At 70.0% G+C, this 25,379-nt stretch overlaps 1 protein-coding gene across 1 annotated transcript; it reads left to right on the top strand.

Moving 5' to 3' along the window:
- Positions 1-1,397: 1,397 nt before the first annotated feature.
- RSF1 (remodeling and spacing factor 1) lies at positions 1,398-25,167 on the top strand. Its single transcript, XM_029048549.1, has 17 exons — positions 1,398-1,569; positions 6,119-6,210; positions 12,836-12,928; positions 13,266-13,471; positions 14,711-14,865; positions 18,419-19,164; positions 19,468-20,118; positions 21,149-21,355; positions 21,531-21,635; positions 21,871-21,950; positions 22,047-22,101; positions 22,770-22,879; positions 23,142-23,209; positions 23,458-23,665; positions 23,852-24,069; positions 24,207-24,392; positions 24,503-25,167. Exons 1-17 carry the CDS (start codon positions 1,398-1,400, stop codon positions 25,165-25,167), a joined length of 4,017 nt encoding a protein of 1,338 aa, XP_028904382.1.
- The last annotated feature ends 212 nt before the right edge of the window (positions 25,168-25,379 follow it).

Genomic DNA, 25,379 nt, shown 5'->3' on the forward strand with positions numbered 1-25,379 from the left:
CCCCGGCGCTTGGCACGTGGTAAGAGCTTAACCAATACCGTGATTATTATTATGGTCCGGATCTCATCTGTCAAACGGGGATGAGGCCCGTGAGCCCCACGGGGGACGGGGACCGTGTCCAACCCGCTGACCTCCTGTCTCCCCCAGCGCTTAGAACGGTGCTTGGCACATAAGGAGAGCTTAGCAAACGGTGCTTGGCACATAAGGAGAGCTTAGCAAACGCCATCATTATCATTATTACTATTATTACTATTATTATTATTATTACGTCCTGGGCCTCATCTGGCCAATGGGGACGAGGACCGTGTCCAACCCGCTGACCTCGAATCTCCCCCAGCGCTTAGAACGGTGCTTGGTACATAAGGAGAGCTTAGCAAACGCCATCATTAGCATTATTACTATTATTATTACTATTTATTATTATTATTACGTCCTGGGCCTCATCTGCCCAATGGGGACGAGGACCGTGAGCCCCACGAGGGGCGGAACCCGTCGACCTTGGACGTCCCCGCAGCGCTTCCAACGGCGCTGGGCACCTAGTGAGCGCTCAGCCAAGCCGAGGCTATTACGCTTAATTGACGGCGGGGGGGGGCCCGGACACTCACCCTCCCGCCCGACGCCGCCCGACGCCGCCTCCGGGTTTTCCCCTCCGCCCTCGGCCGGGATCCGGCTCCGGGTCTGCCCCGCCCCCGCCCGCTCCCATTGGCCGGCACCCCCTTCGGGCCACGCCCCCGACCTCTCCCATTGGCCGACGGGTCTCTCCGGCCCGCTCCTATTGGCTCGCGGGACACGCCTTCAGGCCCCGCCCACGGCCGCTCCCATTGGCCGACGGGGCCGCCCCGGCCCGCTCCTATTGGCTCTCGGGACACCCCTTCAGGCCCCGCCCCCGAACGCTCCTATTGGCCGACGGGTCTCTCCGGCCCGCTCCTATTGGCCTTAGGGACCCCTCCCCTCGGGCCCGCTCCCTCCTTCTCCCATTGGCCCCCGGGACGGCCCCGGCCCGCTCCCATTGGCCCTCGGGAACCTCCTTCGGGCCCCGCCCCCGGCTCCCATTGGCCGAGGCACCCCCCGGCCCCGCCCCTCCGCCTTAGGCGCGCGGCGGCCCCGCCCCCCGATCTTGTTTTCATTCTCCGGCCGCACGAGGCGCGGGGGCGGGGCCGGCGCTCTCTCTCCCCCCCCCCCCCCTTCCCCGGGCAGCGCCCGCCTCTCGACTGCTCCCCCGCTGCATTGTGGGATTGCGGGGCGCGGCGCCCCCTGCCGGCCGCCGCCCGGCTCCCCCGCGCCCCCTGCCGGCCGCCGCGCGCCGTCGCCCCTCCGGCCGCCGGTCCCCGCCGCGCCGCCCCGCCCCGCCCCCATCCATCTCCTCCTCCTCCTCCTCCTTCATCCTCCAGTCCAAGATGGCGGCGGCGGCGGCGGCGGCGGGCGGCCCCCCGGGCTCCTGCCCCAACTTCGCCGTGGTCTGCTCCTTCCTGGAGCGCTACGGGCCGCTGCTCGACCTGCCCGAGCTGCCCTTCCCGGAGCTGGAGCGGGTGCTGCAGGCGCCGACCCCGGACGCCGCCGACGGCGAGGGTGAGCGGGGGGCGGCGGGGGGAGGGGGCCCGGGATGCGGGGGCCGGGGGGGGGGGGGCTCGCGCTCGCTCCCGCCCCGGGCGCGGGGCGTGTGCGTCCGTCGGTGTGTGTTCGGGGGGGGGGGGGCGGGGAGGGAGCCGCCGATCGGGGCCGCTGCGCCTTCGCCGCTTCTTGCCTCCCCCCTGCTCCTCCCGGGGCTCTTTCAGGCGGGAAGAGGGAGGGTCCCGGCCCCGGGGGGGGGGGGGCAGGTCCTGCCGTCCCGCCCCGGCGGAGGGGGGGAGCCGGGGAGGGGGGGGGTGTGTTTGGGGGGGGCGGGGAGGGAGGGAGGGGGCGGCGGGCGGCGCTCGGCCCCGGCGCGCATGCGCCGCCCGGCCCGGCCCCGCACAAACTTCCTGCCCCCGCGCCGGCCCTCCCCCCGCCCCCCCCGGACCCCGCCGCCCCCGACGGGGCGCCCCGGCAGCCCCCATCCCGGCAGCCCCCGCGCGGAGCCCCCATCCCGGCAGCCCCCGCGCCCCCGCTTCGGCCCTCATCCCGGCAGCCTTCGCGGCCCCTGCCCGAACCCCCATCCCGGCAGCCCCCGCGCCGGAGCGCCCCCATCCCCCCCCCCCCCCATCTCCCCCGATGGGACGCCCCCCCATCATCCCGGCATCCCCCGCGCCTCCACTTCGGCCCCCCTCCCGGCATCCCCCGCGGCCCCCGCTTCGGCCCCCATCCCGGCATCCCTCGCGCCCCTCAGGCCCCTCAGGGGGTCGTCGTGGTCCCCTCTCAGGCCCCGCTGACCTCTGACCTCTCCCTCCTCGTCCCGCCCCCCCCCACCCCCCCCCCATGTTTGCCAGAGGGGGGGGGGGGGGGGAGGAGAGACACGTCAAGTCCGGACCCCGAGCGGGACCGGTGGGGAGGGGGCGAGGGCCTGAGGCGGGGCCCGGGACCGGCGGCGAAGCCGCATCGGGGTCCGGGGGGCTTCCCTTCGCCGCCCCCCCCCCTTTCCCTGAGGGACGACGCCACGCCGATGGGGGCGGTCGGCGTGATGACGATAACGCCGGCATCCGCGAAGCGCTTACTACGCGCCAGGCGCTCTTGCGAGCGCCGGGAGGGAGCCGGGGCGTTGAGGCGGTCCCCCCGCGGGGCTCCCGGCCTCCACCCCCCATTCGACAGATGAGGTCGCCGGGGCCCCGGGCGGTGAAGCGACCGGCCCGGCGGACCGGTGGCGGAGCCGGGATTCGAACCCGTGACTTCGGACCCCCCGGCCCGGCGTCTCTGCACCGAGCCCCGCTGCTTGTGATCGAGTCGTCCCCCGTGGGGGCTCGTAGTCCGCGTCCCCATTTTACAGATGAGGGAACCGAGGCCCACAGAGGTCGGGCGACCGACCCGGACTCGCCCGGCCGACGGGCGGCGGGGCCGGGATTCGAACCCGTGACCCGGGACCCCCCCCCCCCCCAGCCCGGGCCCTTTCCGTCGAGCCACGCTGCTCTGTCTTCTCTTAGAGTGACGCGGCGTCGGTTAAGGAGTAACTCTGTGCCAGGCACTGTACTAAGCCTTGCGGGGGGGGGGGAGGGGAGATGCCCGTCCCGCGTGGTGCCCGACGGCTTCAACGGGAGGGAGAACGGGTGCCGGATCCCCGTTTGGCGGGTGAGGAGACGGAGGCCCGCCCAAGCGGAAGGACCTGCCCAAAGCCGGCGTCTTCAACGGCGGTATTTGCCGGACGCTTATCGAGTGCCCGGCGCCGGACGGAGCGGCTGGGGAGAGCTGCCGGCGAGCGGCGGGGTCAGGATCGGAACCCGGGTCCTCTGACTCCCAGGCCCTGGGCTCTCTCCACCGGGCCGGGACCGCCAGGAGGGTCGATTCGAGGGCCCGGCAAGAGGAGAGAACAAAATAATAATGATGATAATAACGGTATCTTTGAACGCTTACTACGGCGCTAAGCACCGAGGTAGATCCAACACAGTCCCCACCCGTCGCACGGGCCCGCGGTCTGAGCGGGAGGGACACCCACCCGCCTCCTCCCCGGCTTTCAAGGTGAGGAAACCGAGGCTCCGAGAAGTTAATCGACCTTCCCGGGCGAACGAGTCGGTCGCCGTTTCTCGACGCCGGGGCCGGTGGGTCAGACCGCGCCGACTCGTCTCCCCGTTCCCGCCCGCGGGTCTCGTTACTGATCGGGGAGCGCGGTCTGGGGGCGTTCGATGCGGGGGGGGGGGGGGACACGGACGAGGGAAGCCCTCCCCTTTTGGGGTGTTAGGGTGAAAAGCGACGAGGATAAGTCCGGCGCCTAGAATTTGGGCCTTCCTGGAAGCGGCAGGGTTGCTCTTGGAAGGCGGGGACGGGCGAGCGGGCTGGGGTCTGGGCGGGAGACGCGGGTGGGGGGCGGCTCCCGCCGGAGGAGGACCCCCACTTTTCGGTCGGCGGGGTCCCGGCGCTTCGTAACCCATCTTTTCCCTTCCCCGAATTCTTTCCAAATCGGAAGAAGTGGGCAGCGTCCTCCGCCCGGGCCGCTCTCGGTCGTCACGGAAGCCGTTCAACCTATTTAGCCTCCCGTTATATTTTAATCCGGCCCTTTATCTCGAAGGGGCCGGGGGGGGGTGGGGGGGAGACCAAAGAGCACCAGCTCTCTTTTTTCCCCCTTTTTAATTCAGACTCGTGAAACCCTAAATGCCGCTTACGGCCGCGGAAAGGCCCGGGCCCCATCGAAGCTGACGGCGAGGGAGATTTTCAGGGGGAGATTTCTTTTGCGACCCTCTTTGAAAACTTTCTCCACCCCCCGCCACGGGGGGCTAGGAAAGTAGCCCGTCGGCGCCGAGGGCTTTTTAACGTGTGTCAGCCGGCGCTCGGCGCACGGTGAGCGCTCCGTAAATCCCGCCGGTCGGTTGACGCGGGAGCCGAGGAACCGCCGGCCCCCGTCGTCCTGGGCAACGGGGAGCCGCGTCCGACCCCGGGGCCGGTTGAACTCGGAGGGCCTTCGGGTTTCCGAGGTCATCGGGAGGTAGCCCGGACGGTGACACGGGGCGGACGGCGGGCAGACGCTGCGGACGGCGGCGGAGTCTCCGCGGACTCCGGGCCGGAGACCCCGCGCGGAGGAGCCCCTCGTCTCCGGGGCCGGGGGGAAGGACGGGAGCGTCGGCTTAGTCGAGTTAGGCCCCGGGCGTCCGGCTCCGGCTTCTCCCGTGGCTTCGGGCGGCCGGTCTGACCCCCGGCCTCGGAACGGGTGACCGCCCGGCAGCGGGTGCGGGGTCCGTGTCCGCTCTGGCGCGTTCCCCGGGGAACGCGCCGGAGAAGTCCGAGACGCCAACCGAACTCCCGTGGAGCCTAGAACGTCGTTTTGCGGGAGGTTGTGACGTTTTCGGTCGCTTCGGGTGACACGAGGGGGACGTGCCGCCCTCCCAGCCCCTTGAGGGGGTCCCGCCCCCGCCCGTTTCTCAGTTTCCCCAGGGGCTCGTTGCCCGGGCCAGTTTCCCACCCGTGTTGGATTGACGTTTTTGTCCGTCCCCCCCCCCCGCCCCGTCGGATACGATCCTCTATGAGGGTAATGGGGATGGCGAGGAAGTTCTTAAGAGCTTACCGTGTTGCAAGCACTGTGCTCAGCCCCGGAGGAGATTCGAGGAGATTCACGTGGAGCTCCCCGGAGAGGGAGAACGGGAATCTTACTCCCGCCTGGCGCGTGAGGATAAGGGAGGTCCGGAGAGGTCGAGTGACCCGTCCGAGAGCACGCGGCGGGCAAGTGGCGGAGTGAGGGGGGGAAATGACTCCTTCCGCTAGGCCACGCTCGCCGCCCCGCTCCAACCGACTCGGGGTTGAGACCCTTGCCTGGTGAGCGGTGGGTTCGGGGCCGAGGCCGCCTCCGTTTCTCCCGTAAGAAAACCCGCCGCTCGGTCGTGGCTTTAGAGAGGCCGGGAGGAGAGAAGAACGCTCCGGGATGGAGCTCCTGACGTTGGGAAAATCATTTTCCCGGAGCGTTTCTCCCCCCTCGGGCCGAGGGGTCCCATCCCCGCCGCGGTCCGAGTCCCAGGTCGGTGGCCCGGCCGGCCTTCGCCCCGCCGAACCTTCGGGCGGCAAGGGCCTCGGACCGGGTAACGGGGGGGAGATGAAGGCCGAGTGACCGGCCGGCCCGGTGCCGGTTCGCCCTCCGCCGCTCCTCGGGACGCGCCGGCCGGCGGGGCGGTCGCGGGATCTCCCAAGCGGCGAGCGCGGCCTCCCCGGCGCCCCAAGAGAAACGCGCGCGCGTCTGGGCCGGCCACAGACGTTGGAATGTCGCCCTCTTCTTCGGCGACAAGGGGTAAAGTCAGAAGGACAGCGAGGAGCCCGCGGAGGAAGGGAGAGCGTTTCCGCCAACTCGGGGGGGTTCGGCCCCGGGGGGCCGGCGCTCCGGCGGGCGGACTGAGGGTCTGCCCCCCTTCCCCGCCCGCCGAGAGCGCGTCCGGCCGGGTCCGGGGGTCCGCGGAGGGTCGGGGGCGGCCCCCCGGCCCCCGTCTCGTCGCCGCCCTTCCGCTCTGCCCCGGCCGCCGTCCCGCTCCCATCCCGAAAGCGGAGCCTGACGCGCTGGTTTCTCCCTCCTCAGTTCCCAAGGAGCTGGTGGAGCTGCACCTGAAGCTGATGAGGAAGATTGGGAAGTCCGTGACGGCCGACAGATGGGAAAAGTACCTCATCAAGGTAAGGGGCCCTAAGGGCCGCTCCCCGTCGACGAAGCGTTGACCTCCGTCCGGGGCCCGCCCGTCCTCGAAACGCAGACTGGGGGCCGCGGGGCCGCGGCCGGGGGGGGGGGATCGTCGGTTCATTCGATGGCGTTCAGCGAGCGCTGGCCGTGTGCGGAGCGCCGTACTAGACGCTGGGGCAAGTACAGCACGGCCGGAAAGAGTGACGGTCCCCGCCCACGGCGAGAGAGGAGAAACAGACGTCGATACCGGGAGGCCTCGGCCCCGGGGGAGGAGACAAGTGAATGGTATTTATTGAGCGCCTGCCGTGTGCTTAGCACCGTCCCAGGCGCTTGGGAGAAGCAGCGTGGCCTGGCGGAAAGAGGCCGGGCCCGGGAGTCGGAGGACCCGGGTTCTAACCTCAGCCGTGCCGTTTGCCCGCCGGGTAACCTTGGGCAAGACGCTTCGCTCCTCTGGGCCTCGGTATCCTCATCTGTAAGAGAGGGGTTAATACCTGTCCGTCCCCCCCATTTTTTTTTTTAATTACATTTAAAAATATCAAATGACATTTAAGTGATTAATATGGGCCAGTCACTGTTCTAAGCCCTCGGGGGGGGGTGGGGGGAGGTACAAGCCAATCACGTCGAACCCAGGCCCGGTTCCGGAAGGGGCTCACGGTCTTAAGTGTCCATTTTACAGATGGGGTAACTGAGGCACAGGGAATCAAGTGACTTGCCGGGGGTGCCACGGCAGGCAGGTAGCAGAGCCGGGATTAGAATTCGGGTCCTTCTGAGTCCCGGGCCCGTGCTCAGTCCACTAGGCCGTGCCGCTTCTCCTGCTTAAGACCGAGAGCCCCCGGCGGAACGGGGACCCTGCCCGGTCCGGTTATCTCCTGCCTTCCCCAGCACTCAGTACGGTCCCCGGCACGTAGTGAGCGCTTACCGAGTGCTGCTATTAGTATTAATTATCGTTGATATTACGGTACGGTAGGGTTGGTAATCACGTTCCCTGCCCACTGGGAGCTTACGGTTTGGAGGGAGACACCCGCCCCGGGGCGGGGGGCGACAGGAAGTCTTGGAAGGATAGTCTTGGAGGGAGTCAGAGGTCCCGGGTTCGAATCCCGGCTCTGCCACTTGTCAGCTGTGTGACTGTGGGCAAGTCACTTCTCCGGGCCTCGGCGACCTCATCCGCAAAATGGGGATGAAGTCCGCGAGCCTCGCGTGGGACAGCCCGACTACCCCGTATCTACCCCGGCGCCGAGAACGGTGCCGGGCACACAGCAAGCGCTTGACAGGTACCAACGTTATTATTGCAAGTTACGAGGGCGGGGGGGCGGGGAGGCGAGAGGGTGTGTGACCCGTCTGCCCTCCCGCGTGCTCCCCCAACCTTCCGCCTGACTCCCGTCCGCCACTTGGCCCACCTTCCCCACCCACCCTCCTCGAGTGACCCTGAGCGTGGAAGCCCCTTCCCCTCCACCCCCCGACCCCCTACCGCTTTCTGGCTCCCGGGAGTCGAAGGAGGTGGAGCTGACGGAGCAAGAGACGGCCCGCAGAGGCCGGGAGCCCGAGCTGCGCCTGGATCCGCCAGCGGGCCCGCCGACCCCACGCTGGGCCCGCCCCCGCCCTTACCGCCCCCCCCCCCGGCACCGCCGGAGAGGCCTCCGAGGGCCCGAGCCCGTCGGCCGGGAGTCGGTCCCGCAGAGGAGGGGCATCTTCGGCCGGCCGCGGGTGGGGCCGGCGGGGCGGGGAGAGTCTCTCCTCGTGCCCGCCGGCATCGTGCTTGCCCGAGTGCGGGTCGGGGGCCTTTAGGGAAGGATCCACCCCCCCCCGGGAGTTCCCAGCCAGAGGGAGCCTCCACCCTCTTTCACACCACTTCTTCGGCTTCCGCCCCGCGCGTTAAAGCGGAGGCCGCCCGCCGGGGGTCCCCGTGAACCTCCCCGCCTCGCGGGGTGTTGTGGGTCCCTCGGCGGGTGGGCGCGCGTCTGCCTGAGTCGGGCGGGGAGAGGTGGATCCCCGGGGAGAAGGCCCGGGCCGGGAGAGGTGATCCCGCGGTGGGGCGGGGCCTGGGGGACAGCGTGGGTTGTGGCGGGGGCCGTGTCTCGGGGCTCTCTGACGTTTTGCCGGTCGGGTCCCATCAGAGCATCCCCCCCCCCGGGAGGGCGGAAGCTCCCCGCGATCGGGGGATGGGTCCCTCCTTGGATTGGTGTTTTATTTTCCAAGCGTCTGCGCCGCTCTCCCCTCGCACCCGTGGCGGGGCGGCCCGCCGGGCGGCGTCTCCCAGCCCCCCGGCCCCGCCTGACGGTCCTGACCCCCGGCCGCCCCGTGCAGAGCCGAGACTCCAGGCCAGCTACTTTCCCCCTCTTTTCTTCCCCGAGCTCGCTCGCTCGCTCTAAAATTGACCGGCCAAGACGGTGGGAGCCTGCGGAGGATAGGATTCGCGATCGAGGCGCTGTGGAATGAGCGCCAATCCCGGGCCAAGCCCCGCGCTAAGGGCTGGGGTAGGGGCCAGACAGTGAGCTGGGACGCGGTTCCCGTCCTCCCCCCACCACCCCGGCGAGGCGCACGATAAACAACACCCGGTTTGGCTAGTTCCCGATATTCCTCGTGAAATGAAGTGTGTTCCCCAGCCTGGTTGTCATGGTCACTGGGGTACCTATTGAGCGCCTCCTCGGGGCTGGCGCAGCTACCCGACGGACGCCCCGCAGGCCACGCCGAGGGGAGGTTGCCCCGCTAAACCCGCTGCCTCTGCCGCCCGGGAGTTTCAAAGCTGTAGCATCGTGGCCGTTTGCCCCCCCCCCCCCCCCCCGGTCCACCCCCAGAGGCCAGTCGAGGTGACCCTGCCCCCCGACGGGCCTGTACTAAGCGCCGGTGTGGAGACAAGGTAACCGGAGGGGACCCGGCACCCCATCTAAGCGGGAACGACATCAAAGTGCAGGAGGCTGAGGCTCGGTTAGCCGCCGCGACTTCCCGTGAGAAACCAGGGGTGGTTTTGAGAGCCTTCCCTCACGGCCCGCGTCCCCCCCCGCCCCCCCGTCGCGTGTGTCCCTCTCCCCCGGGTCTCTGCCTCCAACAGCCCCCCCCGCCCTGCGGCCAGCCCCTTGAGGATTGGGCCCACCGGACGGGGCCTGGGTCGGCCCTGGCCTTGGCCTCCCGGGTTCCCCGGTTCAAGTCGTAGCATCTCTCTATTCAGCAGCTCTCGCCCACCTCCCCGTGGGGCTGACCGCGTGCCCATTTCTCTCTGTACCGAAGGGTATCCAGCGGTCCTCACCTGGTCCCCGGCCCGCTCCCTCAGAGGACTCCGGACCGCGAGAACGGTGGGCGAGGTCCCCTCTCACCAACGAGGCGGGTTTTTGATCCTCAAAATGATCTGGTCGGGGGCCCCGGGGCCGAGCGCCGACCTAGTAACGGAAAGGAGGCCCCAGGAATGTCCGGCGAGATGCGTCGCGTCCCCCAAGGCCGCCCGGCAGCCGGGGAGGATTCTGACTCCTTCATGGCCGCCGGCGCCGGCTCTATTCGAACGTCTCTCCCCCCCGTAGATTGAAAGCTCCCTGTGGGCAGGGAGCGTGTCTGCCAGCTCTGGTTTTGGACTGGCCCGGACGTTCGGTACAGCGCTCAGCACACGGTGAGCACTCGATAGATAGCATCGATCGGTGAAATGGGGAAATGGGAGGAGCCAACAGGGAGCTGCGGCGGGGAAATTTCTCCTCTCCGTAGAGGCGGCCGGGCCCCCGGGCTCACCTGCCCTCCACAGACTCCGTCCCGTTGCCCCGCCTCTACAGCGGGACGTCCGTGTCCCTCTCCCCAACCGGGGCCGAGTCCGGCTCCCTCGGCGGGAGGTCGGGGGAGGTCCGCGTCCTGCCCTCCCGCCGTCCCCCCCCGGAAGCCCCTCGCGGGCGGGGAACGTGTCCGCCCCGTATCGTCCTCACCCGGGCTCCCGGCTCAATAGATACCGCCGGTGGATTGCCTGGCCGCTGCCCGGCGCTCCTGGGCCTCCGCCGGTCGAGTCCCGCGGCGCTCCTCCCGCTCCCGTCCCCTTCGGGCCGGACTTCTCGCTCCCGCCCGGACCGTGGCTCGGGACCGGCCTCTCCACGGACTCCCGGTCTCCCTCCGCCTCCCGCGGGAGCTCCCGGTCCTTGGTTCCGGGCTCCCTGCCGGCCCGCCTCACACGGCCTCTCTCTTGGCCCGCTGCGTTTCGCTCCCCTCCCCTCTTAAAGGGTTCGGCGGGGGACTCGCACGCGATCTATCGATGGATCGGTCGAAGGACTGCCGGAAATCTAGCCCAGAGGTCCGGGAAAAGAGGCGGTCGTATAAGTTTGGTTTAAGGCCCCCTGCCCGGTTTGCTCGGGTCGGCCAGCGGTGTCCCCGAGCACCTGCCGTGGGCCGAGGAGAGCACGTTAGAGGAGGAAGACCCGATCCCGGCCCTCCGGGAGTTTATGCTCTCGTGGAATTGCTGTAGTCCCTCTGCCCGGGGCTCCGTCTCCCACGGCGGCACCGCCAGGGACAGCGTGCCGGTCGCTCCCCCGACCCTCCCCCTCTCCATCCCCGACTCTTCCCCAGCGTCCCAGCCCGGACCCGTCCGACGTCGCCGACCGTCCCCCGACTCCCCCCGATGACCCGGCGGGGACCGTCCCGCCCACCCCCCCCCCCCGCCCCTCCCCCTCCATCCCCGACTCTCCACCGGCGCCCCAGCACGGACCGCCCCGCACCCCCGACTCTCCCGTCTCCACTCCCGACTCTCCTCCGGCGACCCCGGCACCGACCGGCCGACGCCTCGGGCGGTCTACGGTATTTATTGAGCACTTGCCGTACTGAGCGCTTGGCAGAGTGCCGTACGCCACAGGGGAAGACGCAGGAGGGCAGCAGTGCGGTGAAGGATTAGAGCCCGAGAAGGGAAGCGATCCGAGTGAGTCTCCGCGGTGGGAATTGTGTGGGTCTTAGCGTCCTGCTGAGCACTGGAATAGATAGAAGATCTGTCCCGCTCGGGGCTCACGGTCTCCGGAGCCGCTGATTCTCCCCTCTCCTCCCGCGTCTCTCCCCTAGTGACCCGTGAGCCGGCTGGACCTCCCAACGCCCCGGAGCCTTCTCGGGGGGCCATTTATTCGCCGATTCCTCCCCACCCGACTTGAGGTGTCCGGCGGCAGGTTGCAAGGCATCCGAGAGTAGTGAATTCTGTCCGTTTTCCCTCGGGCGGCGTCGGCCCGCGGAGCTGCCGTGGAATAGGTGTAGGCAGCAGCGTGGCCTCGGGGAAAGAGCGCGGGCCTGGGCGGCGGACCGCCCGGGTTCCGATCCCCGCTTCTCCGCTGCTCTATGTGCAGGTGCCTAGTACAGTGCTCAGCACACAGTAAGCGCTCAATAAATACGATGGATGTGACTTTGGGGAACTCACTTGTCTCTTCTTTCCCTCAGTTCCCACGGCTGTAAAGTGGGGATCAGATACCCATTCCATGTCTCAAACCGTGTCTGTTATAATTATCGTTATTATCTGGCGTTAAATACTTGTGTCGAGCACCGTTCTGAGTGCTGGGGTAGGTACAAGATAATGATAGTAAGCGCTTAACAAATACCCTTATTATTATTATTATTTTTACGGTGGTGCTTTGTGTCAAGTGCTTACTGTGTCCCAAGCGCTGCTCTAAGCGCCGCAGTAGATACCAGATAATCGGGTTCGTTCATTCAGTAGTATCTATTGAGCGCTCACTACGTGCAGAGCACCGTACTAAGCGTTTGGAATGGACAGATCGGTAACAGATAGAGACAGTCCCTGCCCTTTGCCGGGCTCACAGTCTGATCGGGGGAGACGGACAGACAAGAACGACGGCAATAAATAGAGTCGGGGGGGAAGAACATCTCATTAAAGCAATAGCAAATAAATAGAATCAGGGTGATGTACATCTCATTAAACAAAATAAATAGGGTGATGAGGATATATACGGTCGAGCGGACGAGTACGGTGCCGAGGGGAGGGGACGGGAGAGGCGGAGGAGCGGAGGGAAAGGGGGGAGGAGAGGGTTTAGCTGCGGAGAGGTGAAGGGGCGGGAGAGGAAGCAGAGGGAAAAGGGGAGCTCAGTCTGGGAAGGCCTCCTGGAAGAGGTGAGCCGTAAGTAGGGTTTTGAAGAGGGGAGGAGAATTAGTTTGGCGGAGGTGAGGAGGGACCCTGTCCCATATCGGGTTTAAAGGCCTATTCCCGATTTTACAGATGGGAGAACTGAGGCACAGAGAAGTGAAGTGACTTGCCCAAGGTCAGACAGCAGACGGGAGAGCCGGAATTAGAACCCAGGTCCTCTGACCCGCCCCCCCCCCCCCCCCCAGGGCCGTCTTCTTTCACCTCCATCCTCCTTTGATTGTATGTTCCCCAGCACTTACTACAGTGCTTGCTCCATAGCGAGGGTTGATAAATGCCGCAGGTGTTCGGTTATCGTTATGAGTATTATTATTTAGCGTCGTCGTCGTCACGGTACCGTCATCGCGGTGACCTCCGGAGGGAGGGCCTTCACTCGCCCGCGGTCGAGCTCGGCTTCCCCCCCGGGGCCGAGGTCACCCGGAGGGCCCCCGGCCCGGCTGCCGGCGGTCGGTCCGAGTGCTCGCCAGGGAGGGAGGGCGGCGGGCCGCGGCCCGGGGTGCTGAGCCGTCACGTTGGTCCGACAGATGTGCCAGGAATTCAACAGCACGTGGGCTTGGGAGCTGGAGAAGAAGGGCTACCTGGAGATGAGCATCGAGTGCAAGCTGGGCCTGCTGAAGGTAACCCATTCACCCCGTGCCCGGGCCTTCGCTCCGAAACTGCTCCCCGAGCTTGAGAAGCGCCCCGGAGGCAGCCGCCCCCGCCCCGGGGGTCCCGAACGCCGCGAGGAACGGTGGGGGGGGGGGGGGGGCGGGTCTACGTCGCCTTCCTCCCCCCGGCTCCCAGCTCACCGCTCCGCACCCGCCGGAGGGGCACCGGGGGACGGCGGGCGGGAGGCCCCGCGGAGACCCCCGGCCCTAGACCGAGGGAGACGGAGCCGCCGGGCGAGGGAGACCAGCCGAAGTGCCGCCGCCCACCCCGACGGCCGTTTCAAAGGCCGTCGCCCCTTCCTTCCAGTACCTCTGCGAGTGCCAGTTCGACGACAACCTGAAGTTCAAGAACATCATCAACGAGGAGGACGCCGACGCCATGCGCCTCCAGCCCATCGGCCGGGACCGGGACGGGCTCCTCTACTGGTACCAGCTGGACCAGGACCACAACGTCAGGATGTACATCGAAGAGCAAGACGACCAGGACGGGTCCTCTTGGAAGTGCATCGTCAGGTAAGTCCCCGCCCGTCCGGAGGCGTCTCCCGGTGGGGGGGTCGGCCGGGGGCGCTGGGACCGGGGCCTCGGGGGGGACCGTCACCTCGGCCCTCGAGAGCCACGGCGAGGGGAGGCCCCCGGGCCGCTCTCCTCTGGCCGCGGAGTTTCGGCTCCTCGGGAAACGCCCCCGGGCGCCGGGGACGGCGGGGACGGCGGGGACCCGGCGGCCCGGGGCGGGCCGAGCTCCACGCCTCCGTAGGTGTTTATTTTTCAACGTTCCCCCGCCGGCCGTCGGCTCGGGCCGGGAGCTCTCTCCCTCTCGGGACCGGAGCGGACGGCGCCTCGCGAAGCCCCTCCGGGCGAGCCGGAACGGGCCGGGCCCGAAACGCGTCCGCCGGAGCCGAGACGGGTGACGAGCGGAGTTAGGGGGAGAGAGCCCAAACGGGTCACGTCCGGAACCCGCGTGTGAGCGCCCAAGTGGATCGTCCCGGGAGACGTGGCCCGAAATCCCGGCTTCTCCCTGCGAAGCCCGCGCTCTCCCGTCGTTCCCATCCCAGAGGGAGGAGACGGGACCCTCTGAGGAGTTTCTAAAGACGGGGCAGCTGCGGCTGGGGCACAGTCGGTCAGTCGTAGGTGAAGTGAGGGCGCGGGACCTCCTCCCTGGCCACCGAGTCGCCCCCTGCAGTAATCGCCAACTGCTTTTAACACCCAGCTTCAGGTGCCCTCGTCTCCTGCTCTTGTGGCCCCCCGCCACCCGCCCAGCTCCTCATCGCCGCCCCGGCGGTCGGTCCCGAACTCCCACCCAACGGTCTTGACCGTGTCCCTCCAGCGCAGAGATTCTGTGGCTTGTGTGTTCACTCGAGTGGCGATATGGGGGTTTCGGGGGCTGTATTTCAAGTGGGCCTTATCCCGAGAGCCTTTTTCGGGGGGGGGGGGTTATGGTGTTCGTTAAGCGCTTACTCCGTGCCAGGCACCGTACTAAACACTGGGGTAGATCCAGGCTAGTCAGGTCGGGCACCGTCCACGTCCCACGTGGGGCTCACGGTCTTAATCCCCGTTTTACAGATGAGGGAACTGAGGCGCAGAGAAGTGAAGTGCCGTGCCCAAGGTAACACGACAGACCAGTGACGCGGCCCGTACGAGAACCCGGGTCCTCCGACTCCCAGGCCCAGGCTCTGTCCCCTAGGCCACGCTGCTTCCCGTGCAGGGTCCCGGAGGCCAGTGCCGTGGTTTGATCCCTTTCCTTTCGTCGATCAGAAACCGGAACGAGCTGGCCGAGACCCTGGAGCTCCTGAAAGCCCAGATCGATCCCGCTCTGTTGAAAAGCGGCAGCCACCGGGACCCGTCCTCGCGGGAAAGCCCCAGCCCGGACGACCGGGACGCCAAGAAAGACGGAGCGGCCCCCAAGCCAGGTTTCCGTTTCGCCTTGTTGCCCCCTCTCTTCCTCCCCCGATTCGGCTCCTCGCTCCCCTCGGGTCCTTCCTCCCTCCTCTCAACTCTCCCCTCCTTATCCCCTCAGCTCTTCCCCTCCTTAGCTCCGCTCTTCCTCGGCCCCCTCCCCAGCTCCCCCCTCAGCACCGCTCCCCCGCCCCCCCCCCCCCGGTATCTGATCATTCGATGGTTCATTCGGTAGCATTTATTAAGCACTTACTGTGTGCAGAGCACTGTACCGACTTGGGCGAGTACGGTACAGCGGTCAGCACCCACGTGCCCTACCCGCAACGTCAAGCTCACGGTCCAGAGGACGAGCGTGGAGTCGAGAGAGAGTAGAAACTCTCGGACCGCACGATCCCATACGGGATCTTAAATGGACGGTTACGGTAGAGACAGGAAAGACTCGGTGCCCTCCGCCCAGACCAGTTTTGAGGCCAGTCCTTTCTTGAGCGGTGGGCGCCCCAGCCCGGGGTCCTCCTCCCTTCCCTTCCTGCCTCCTTCCCCTCCCTCCCTCCCTCCCGCCCTCCGAAGGCTGTGCGGAAAAGGGAGAGGCCACCGGCCGCGGGGCCACCGTTGCCCGAGTCGCCTCAGCAGGTTTACGACCCCACGGACGGGCGGGGAGACCCCTCTTTGGCTTCGGCGGCGGGGAGTCCGGCGGTATAGGCCAGGGTCTGCTGTGTGCAGAGCACTGCGCTGAGCACCGGGGGAGGTCCACTCCGGGGCGAAGACTCGATCTCTGCCCTCGAGGACCTGACCGCTGGGCGCTCAGCCCTGTGCTGAGCGCCGGAGCAATCCCGTGAAGGTAGGAGACGAGATCCCTGACTGCGGTGGACACCGAGCTGGCTCTGGGTCCACCTTTCGCTGGGCGCGTCCACGGGGAGCCGCAGAAGCGCCCGGATATTCCGTTCCCAGAGTGACCGCAGCCTCGCCGCAGGCGGGCGGGGTCGCCCTAGGAGTCCTTCCCGGACTCCCCAGCCTCCCCGCCGCCCCCGGTCTCGGGGCCGGCACCCCCGCACGCGACGGTTTGCGCTCGCGGTTCGCGCCACGCTCGCCGGCCGGCCCGGCCACCCCTAGACCGGGGTCTCTGAGGGAGGCGAGGCCCTCGGTGGGCCCAGCCCGGGGTGGGGCGGCGACAGGGAGGATGGCGTGGGTGTCGCGTGGCGGGGAAAGACGTCTGCGGACCCCGGGCGGCCGTCTCTCTGGACCCCGCCCCAGCTTCCCCGCCGGCTCCCGGCCTCGAGGCGTCGTGGCGACCCCCGGCGGCTTCTGCCCCCGCCGCCCCCGTCCTCCCCGCCTCCTCCGTCCCGTCTCTCCCGCCGTCAGAGACCGTGGGGAGGGAGTCGGGGCCCGTAGGCCTGCCGGATCAGAGGGTCGGGGGCCGGCCGGGACCCGGGAGGTCGTGTCCCCGGCCGGCCAGTTCTCCCTCGGCAGAATCCCGACTCTACGGTCGGGTCTGCGAACTTCGCTCCCGGAGGCGCCGCGGAATTGATCGACGATGATAATATTAATTACCGCCGGGAGGGGCGTTAGTCATCTTCTGGCTTTGAAAACGTAGTAACCTCTCAGAAAGCCGCCTAGGCAGTAGGGGAATTAAATGCAGAACCAGCGGCATCATTGCTAATTAATATCCGCCCGATGGGTTTCCTGGATATTAATATCCTGCCCCTCTGGGCAGTTGCGCCCAGCACATAAAACACTTCCCCCCTACCCCTGGGGCCCTGCCGGGCGGTGCCGCTTAAATGTGAACTGTTTCCCCATTGGCCCCGGTGCCTTGATTGTGTCCACCCGTGAGGATCAAATACCCAGATGGACCCCGGGTTCCCCGTAGCTCCGAATCCCGGAGGGCAGAGAGACCCGGGGAGACATTCCCGAGAGCACGTAGCGGCTTGGAGGAAGGAGAACCGGGAGTGTCGGCTGGTCCGTGTCGTGGGGAGAGTCGGGGGTGAGAAGAAGAAGAAGAATAACGGTCAGGGTATCCGTTAAGCACTTACTACGTGCCGAGCACCGTTCTGAGCGCCGGGGTAGATACAGGGTAATGAAGTTGTCCCCCCTGGGGCTCGCGGACTTAATCCCCATTTTACAGATGAGGGAACCGAGAGAGGTTAAGTGGCTCGCCCCAGGTCACTCAGACTAGTGGCGGAGCCGGGATCGGAACCCACGTCCTCCGACTCTCCCGGGCCCGGGCCCTTTTCCACCGGGCCCCGCTGGGTCACCTGGGGGAGAGTCGGGGAGGGAGAGGGACGAGTCGGGGGTGTCGGAGAGGCCGTGCTTCGTCACGGGGGGAGAGTCGGGGGTGTCAGGCGGCCCGTCCCCGACGGGAAGGTGGACGGCGACCGGCTCCTCTGAGGGGCCTGGGGTCCCCGGAGGGCGGAAGGGCGGCGGGCGCGGCTCCGGGATGGAACGTCCCGCCCCAGATGGGCCGGCGGGTTCGGGTGGGGTCCCTGAGCCGGAGCTCACCTCGGGTGCGCGGACGTGGCGCCCAGGCGGACCCACCCCGTCGCGTCCTCCCCCTCTGTTCCTTCTGTTCATCATAATAATAATGATGTTGGTATTTGTTAAGCGCTTACTATGCGCAGAGCGCTGTTCTAAGCGCTGGGGGAGATCCAGGGTCATCGGGTGGTCCCACGTGGGGCTCCCGGGCTTCATCCCCAATTTACAGATGAGGGAACTGAGGCCCAGAGAAGCGAAGTGACTTGTCCACAGTCACCCAGCTGACAAGGGGCAGAGCCGGAATTCGAACCCATGACCTCCGCCCCCCCCCCCCCCCCAGCAACCTCTCAGGGAGGCGAGGGCCCGCCCGCCCGCCCGCCCGCTTGGGCTTGCTCTGCGAGGCAGCGTGGCCTAGAGGAAGGAGCCCGGGCCTGGGGGTCAGAGGACCCGAGTCGTCATCCCGGCCACGTGCCTGCTGCCCGACCTCGGGCGAGTCACTTCTCTGGGCCTCAGTTACCTCATCCGTGTGATGGGGATGAAGACCGGGAGCCCCAGGTGGGACAGGGCCTGGGTCCAACCGGATCAGCTCGTATCTACCCCGGCCATCGGTGCGGGGCCCGGCACGTGGTAAGCGCTGAACGGATACCATTCCGAACAGAGGCAGTAAGCGTCCAACCCCCCGAAGGGCCCGCCCGGCCCGGGACCACCACCCGATCACCCCGGGCTCCCCTCCCAACCCCAACGCCGCCGGGCCTCCCTCCTCGGAGACGGGGTCGCGTGGTGAACGGCTTCTATCCGGGGGTAGGTCTTCCCATAGGCTCACGGGCCGTTCCAGAATCGCCCGGGACCTGACGGCCGAGCACCGTAGGTGTGTAAAAACGACACCGGGCGTCCCTCTCGGCCTCCGCCCCCCGTTTCCGGCTGCCTCCGTGGCCCCGCGCCCCCAGCCCGCCTCCCCGGCCTCCCTCGCCCCACCCCCGGGCTGCGCCCGTCTCTCCCCCAGCCGCCTCGCTCCCGCCCCGGGGCCGGCCCGGCCCGTCTGGCCCAGGAAGGGCCTCGGGGTCCCCGTGTCGCTAACCGTGGCCCTCTCCGCTTCCGCAGAGGGCGGATCGCCGCCGGGGGAAGAGACGGCAAAGGCGGGAGCGGGGCCCCGGGGGGCGGGAGGCCCCCCCGGCCTCCCCGAGGCGGCCCCGAAAACGGAGAAGGCGGAGGAGAGGGAGCCCGTGAAGACGCCCGTCATCGTGAAGCTGGAGAGGCCCCCGCCGGAGGCCGAGGAGAGGCAGACGATCAAAGAGGAGAGCGATTCCTTCAAGGAGAACGTCAAGCCCGTCAAGGCGGAGCCCAGGGAGGGCCGGCCCGACCCCAGGGAGGCCCGGAGCAGCACGGAGAAGATGGCCGCCCACGACCCCGACCGGCTGGAGTTCTGCGCCGGGGCCAAGCCCCCCCCGGAGGCCCTGGAGAAGTCGACGGAAGACACGGAGAGACTGAGGAACGACCAGCAGGCCAAGATCCCCCTGAAGAAGCGGGAGCTCAAGCTGAGCGAGGACTTCGACGGCCCCGTCAAGGGGCCGCCGGCCCGGCCGCTGGCCCCCGCCAGGGACGGGCCGCGGGAGGACGCGAGGCCCGACGGGGATCCCTGCAGGCGCCACCCCGCCGGCCCGGCCCCGGGCCCCGACGGGAAGCCGCTGGTCAACGGAGAGGCGGCCCCCAGGACCAGGGCCGAGCAGGCCGAGGCCAGGCCGCCCGCGGGCGGGGACGGCGGGGCCAGGGAGAGGAACGGCGTCGCCGGGGGTCCCGCCGCCCCCGAGCCCTGCCACCCCGCCGGCCAGGGCCCCCGGAGCGGCGAGGCGGAGCGGGGGGCGGCCCCGGGGCGGGAGGCGGAGGGCCCGGGGAGCGGCGGCGGCCAGAGGCCGGCGGCCGGGGACGAGCCGGGGCCCCTCCTCGAGAGGGAGGCCCGCGGGCGGCCGAGGGACCCGCCGGCGCCGCCCGGCCCGGCCCCCGGCCCCCAGAAGCCCGAGGAGCCGTCCGGCGGGAGGCCGGCCCGGCCCGGGCCGCTCCCTCTCCGGGAGGGCCCGGAGGCGGCCGACGGGGCCCCGCCCGCCGCGGAGGCCCCCAGCCTCAGCCCCATAGAGGAGGAGGAGGAGGAGGAGGGGGAGCCGCCGCGGCAGCGGCGGCGGCAGGGCGGGGACGGGGCGGCGGCCGAGCCCCGACCCCAGCCGAAGCGGCCGCCGCCGGGCTCGCCGGAAGGGCCCGGCCCCTGCGAGCGGACCGGCCCCGAGGCCCCGGCCCCGGGAGCCAACGGCCAGGAGCCCGCCGAGCCCAAGAAGGAGTCCTCGGCCCCCAAGGGCAGATCGAAGCATAAGGAGGTGCGCCGGGAGGAGGAGGAGGAGGAGGAGGAGGAGGAGGAGGAGGAGGAGGAGGAGGAGCCCGCTGCCCCCGGGAGCCCCGAGATCACCTCCGAGAGGCAGAAGGAAGGCATCAAGCTGACCATCAGGATCTCCAGCCGCAAGAAGAAGCCGGCCGACGGGGCTCCCGCCCAGACGCCGCCCGTGCAGGGGAAGGCGGAGGCGCGGGGGGAAGAGGAGGAGAAGGCCGGCGCCGGCCGGCCGCTCCGCAGGTCCCCGAGGATCTCCCGGCCCACGGCCAAGGTGGCCGAGACCCGGGACCAGAGGGTGGAGAAAAGGCGCAACGGGGACGGCGGCGAGGAGGAGGACGACGAGGATTCGGCCTGGGCGTCCAAACACGACAAGAAGGAGAACCTGCGGAAACCCGACAGGGACGCCAACTCCAGAGCGAACAAGGTGGGCCCCGGGGACGCGGCGGGGGGACGCACTCGTGGGAAGGGGAACCCCCGCGCCCCGCGGGTGGGACAGGGCAGGGTCTGGGGGATTCGAGTCGTCCCCCTCCGGCCCCCGGCCGCCGGCGGTGGGGCCGTGGGACTGCCCCGGAGTCTGCCGACGCCGGGGCCGGACCGGGTAGCCGCTCCCGACGTTGCAGGAAGGGAAGCCGAGGGAGCCCCCTCTGAGAGGCGGAGAGGAAGAAGCGGGGAAGGAGGAGGGCGGCGGGGTGGGCGAGGGAGGGAGGCCGCGGCCAGAGCGGGGATCTCGTTGCCACGGGCCCGGGAGACGGACTCTTCCGCCCCCGTCCCGGGGCGCGCGGTCGGTCGGAGGTCCGAGGGGCCGGTCGGGCCACTCCCCCGCCCCGAGCGGGGCGGCGGGTTAGGGGAGACCCGGACCGCGGAAGCGTCCCCGTCCCCCAGCGTCGGTTGGCGTTGGCGAGCTCCCGTCGCCAGGTGGGATACCCGACCCACCCGGGCCGACGGGCCGACCCGCCGGCCGATCCCCCCTCCCTGGGGGGAGGCAGGCTTGAGGGTGCAAAAGGGGAGCCTAGGGGCTCTCCCCGAAGACACCCCCGCTTAAAATTGCCGTCCGTTTCCTCGGAAGAGCCCCGAGGGGCCGTGAAAGTAGGTGTCCGACTCCGTGCTCCCTAGTATCCCACCCGGGAATCGGTCGCCCGGTTCCCCTCTCCGGCGTCCGGTGGCGTGGAGGGAGATCTCGGTCCGAGAGTTGGATTTCTCGGACGCGGGCCCGGATACCCAAGCCGGCGCGGGCGGCGGCCCCGGGCTCATCCGGTTCCCGCGGGCAAGGGGGGAAACGCCGGCGGGGTTCAGGTCCCGCAGCCGGGGCGACGGCAGGGAAACCGACTTGGGACACGGCGCCCCGGCCCGCCGGACCCGACTCTAACCGTGCCGCCTCCCCCCCCTCCCCCCCGCCCCCCCCCCCCATCCCTTTCGCCTCCCCTGCCTCCCTTCCCTGCGTGCCTCACTCCCAGTTCAAATCGAAAAGCAGAGCTCGGTGGATGGGCTCCCGGAGCCGGGGCCGGTGGAAGTACTCCAGCAACGACGAGAGCGACGAGTCCCAGAGCGACAGGTCTTCGGCGGGCTCGGGCGGGGAAGAGGCCAAGGAGAGCGAAGAGGCCGCCCCGGCGGACGACGACGAGCCGTGCAGGAAGTGCGGTCTGCCCAACCACCCCGAGCTGGTGCGTCCGGGGCCGGCGGGTGGTCGGGTCGGAGCCCCCGGCGCGCGCGGCCGTCTCGTCCCTCGGTCCCCGTCCCGGGGTCCGGCCGGCCCCCCCGGCCCCGGAGACGCGGGCCCGGGCCCCCCCCCCCCCGCCCCCCCCCCCGGGGCGACTCTGAGCCGAGCTCGGTTCGCAGATCCTCCTGTGCGACTCGTGCGACAGCGGCTACCACACGGCCTGCCTCCGCCCCCCTCTGATGGTCATCCCCGACGGAGAGTGGTTCTGCCCCCCGTGCCAACACGTAAGGCCCGGCCCCGCGCCTCCCGCCACCCGTCGCGGAGCCGGCGCCGGGGCCCCGTCCGGGTCGGGGCCGCCGGCCGGGGGGAACCCCTCGCCGCCGCCCGGGGCCGTCGAGAGACTCGTTCTTCCAAGGCGCGGGGTTCCCCCGGCCTCCCCGTCGTACGCGGGCCGGCCCGGGGGGCGGGGGGGGGGCCCCGGGGGGGAGGCTGACCGCGCTCCCCGCCCTGCCCTCGCAGAAGCTGCTGTGCGAGAAGCTGGAGGAGCAGCTGCAGGACCTGGACGTGGCCTTGAAGAAGAAGGAGCGCGCGGAGCGAAGGTGCCCCCCCGGGGCCGCGGGGGGGTGGCGGCGGCCCGGCGGGCGGGGCCCGGCGTTCCCCGGCGCGCCTGACCGCGTCCGCCCTTCCCTTTCAAGGAAAGAACGTTTGGTGTACGTGGGGATCAGCATCGAAAACATCATCCCGCCGCAGGTGAGCGGGTCCCCCCCCCCCCCCGGCGCCGCCGGCCCCGGACGCGGGGGGATGGCCGGGTCCCCGGGGGCGGCCGGCCGCTCCGTCCGCGCCGACTCCCCCGGCCGTCCTCCCCCCGTTTCGGCGTGTCCCCTTCGAGGGAGCGGATGCTCCACATCTTCCTTCTCTGCTCCCCGGGCACCGCCCCCAGCGAGCGCCCGGGATACAATCCCCTCCGGCTGCCGCGGGTACTCCCGCGCCGGCTACCGCCGTTACCTCCGGTCGGCTCGTAGCGGCCGGCCTACCGCCCCCCCCCCCCCCCCGGGAGGCTCGGGGGCAGGGAATCGCGCCTCTCACGTTGGTCTTTCCCAAGCGCTCGGGACAGTGCCGCGCGCAGAGTGAGCGCTCGCTAAAGACCTACCGTCCGTCGATGGACGGGTTGGGGCGGGGGGACAGAGTCGAGCGCGAGGTGTGGTTGGAGGGTGAGCCGGGCAGGAGGGAAGAGGGCGAGCTGGGGAGGGCCCGGGGAAGATAGAGGATGGGTGCGTGAGGTGACGGAGGAGCGGTGGAGGGTTGTCGCGGACGGGAGAGATGGGCCGGTGGCCATCCGGGCGGCGGCGCGCGGGCCGAGGCCGGGGGGAGGGAGAGCCGTCGGGGATCCGGTGACCCTCGCCGGGTCGTTCCAGCAGGAGCCGGAATTTCCCGAAGACCAAGAGGAGAAGAAGAAAGATTCCAAAAAATCGAAAGCCAGCCTGCTCGAGCGGAGATCGACGAGGACGCGGAAATGCATCAGCTACAGGTGGGACGGCCGAGCGGAGGGTTCGCCGGCGGCCAAGGGCGCTCCGGGACGGGGCCACGGCCCCAGGTAGCCCCTCCCCGCCGCCGGGCCCGCGTCTCTCCCAGCGGGCGGGAGTTGGCCGGGGCCGGGAGGGGCCGCCCCGGTGCCGCCCCGGGCCCCCCCGGACGGCTCGGTCTCCCGGCTCTCCCCCCCCGGGGGCGACCGGCCACCGGCCCGGGGCGGGCACGGCCGGGCCGACGTCACCGTCCCGTGACCGTTGCAGGTTCGACGAGTTCGACGAAGCCATCGACGAAGCGATAGAAGACGACATCAAGGAGGCCGACGGCGGAGGTGGGTGGCCGTCCCCGCGGGGGGGGGGGCGGGGGGTCCCGGAGACGCCGGCGGGCGCTCCCTCGCACACGGGCACGCGGGTGTCCCGCCTGGGTCCCGGCTTCCCTCCCCCCCCGCCCCCGGGGCTGGGTGTGAATCCCTCAGGGGGACCCCGCGGGCCGCGGCGGCGGAGAGGGCGGCGGGCTCCCCCGGAGGGGCGGCCGCCGGACCCACCGGCCCGTGTCCGTGCGCGTCTCTCCCGGGCCCAGGGGCCGGCAGGGGCAAGGACATGGCCAACATCACCGGCCTCCGGGGCAAGGACATGGCCACCATCCTGGAGGAGGAGCGCAAGGAGAGCAAGCGGCCCCAGAGGGCGGCCGCGGTCCGGCGGAAGAAGCGGCGGAGGCTGAACGACCTGGACAGCGACAGCAACCTGGACGAGGAGGAGAGCGAGGACGAGTTCAAGATCAGCGACGGGTGGGTGGCCCGCGGGGGCGCCGGCCGGGTCCCCCTCCGCCCCTCGCGCTCCCCGGGGCCGGCGGCCGCCCCGGAGCCGCCCCGCGGCTCTCCTGCCTCCCGGGGTCCGCCCTCCCTCCCCGCCTCGGGCCTCCCGGCCGCCGCGGGCCCCTCCCGCCCGGCGTGACCGGCCCCGCCGCCCGCCAGGTCCCAGGACGAGTTCGTGGCGTCGGAGGAGAACGCGGACGAGAGCGAGGAGGAGCCGCCGTCCAACGAGGACAGCGACGCCGAGCCGCGCGGCCCCCGGCGGCCCCGGCCCCGGCCCATGCGGCAGAGCCGGCGCCTGCGCAGGAGGTCGGTCCGGAAGAGGTACTCGGACGACGACGAGGACGAGGAGTCGGAGGAGAACGCCAGCCGCGAGTCCGGTGAGGGGGTCCGCGGGCCGCCGGGGGGGACGGGGCGGGCGGGCGGGCGGCCCCCGGGGGGGGGGGACCCGGGTCCGCCCCGGGCCGGCCGGCCGCCTGACCCGGGGTCCCGTGCCGCGGCCCGCCGCGCCCGGCAGACAGCGACTGCAGCGAGTCCAGCGAGGACGGCCTGGAGACGCGGCGCCGGCGATCGCGGAGGAACCAGAAGCGCCCGGTCAACTACAGGGAGGACTCGGAGAGCGACGGCTCGCAGAGGAGCCTCCGCTACCGCGACCAGCGGCGCCGCGGACCCCGGCGCCGCCTCTCCAGCTCCGACAGCCAGGGTGAGGGCCGCGGGGCCGCGGGGCCGGGCGGGGCGGAGGCCGAGGGGACCGACGGGGGCGGCCGGCCGGCCCCGGGGCTCACGGCCCCGGCCCGCTCCTCCCCGTTGCAGAGAGCTTCGCGGCCGAGGACTCGGACTCGGACGGGCCCGCGGCCCGGGCCGGCGGGGCCGTCCGCAAGCGGGGGCGCAGCCTGGGGGGCTCCTCGGACGCCGGCGACGACGACGAGGAGGACGAGGACGGGGAGGAGGAGGAGGAGGAGGAGGAGGAGGAGGCGGCGGCGCCGGCCACGGCCAGGGCGGCCGGGGAGGGCAGGCCCGTCCGGAAGCGGCTGCACCGGATCGAGACGGACGAGGAGGACGGCGGCGAGGCGGCGGGCGGCGGCGGGGCGGCGGGGCGGCCCGGCCCGGACCGGAAGCCCGCGCCGGCGGCGGCCCCGGCCGCGCGGCCCGGCAGCCCCAAGAAGCCCTACCGGATAGAGAGCGACGAGGACGAGGACTTTGAGAACGTGGGCAAGGTGGAGAGCCCGTTGGACTACAGCCTGGTGGACCTGCCCGCCACCAACGGACAGAGCCCCGGCAAGGCCATCGAGAACTTGATGGGGGGCAAGGCCGGCGAGAAGCCCCCCGCCCTCAAGGACGGCCCGGCCCCCGGCGCCGGCCCGGCCCCCGGCGCGGCGGGCGGCGGGCCCGAGGCCGCGGGGCCCGAGGAGGACGAGGACGAGCTGCTGAGAGTGACTGACCTGGTGGATTACGTCTGTAACAGCGAACAGTTATAAGACTTTTTCTTTTCCCTTCCCCCCCCCCCCCCCCCCGTTTTTGTGCTAATTTATTCCACGGTAGGCTCTCTCCACCAGCGGGCCGGTTACTAAAAAGCTGTTTTATTTTTCCTAGAAGACTCTCCACTACAGTATCACTTTTTAGAAGCGAAAAGTTCCACCGTCCTGCCGTCTTTCTGTGAAGTGACCAGTTTTGAACTCTGAAGATTCAA

Source organism: Ornithorhynchus anatinus, chromosome 20 (assembly GCF_004115215.2).
Source record: "Ornithorhynchus anatinus isolate Pmale09 chromosome 20, mOrnAna1.pri.v4, whole genome shotgun sequence".
Classification (NCBI taxonomy): Eukaryota; Metazoa; Chordata; class Mammalia; order Monotremata; family Ornithorhynchidae; genus Ornithorhynchus; species Ornithorhynchus anatinus.

Excerpts from the sequence above, each read along its gene's own strand:
- RSF1 (XM_029048549.1), top strand. The coding sequence starts at position 1,398 with ATGGCGGCGGCGGCGGCGGCGGCGGGCGGCCCCCCGGGCTCCTGCCCC. Across the intron at positions 24,070-24,206 it reads GAACGCCAGCCGCGAGTCCG|ACAGCGACTGCAGCGAGTCC; the intron begins GTGAGGGGGTCC and ends CGCGCCCGGCAG. Across the intron at positions 24,393-24,502 it reads CTCCAGCTCCGACAGCCAGG|AGAGCTTCGCGGCCGAGGAC; the intron begins GTGAGGGCCGCG and ends TCCCCGTTGCAG.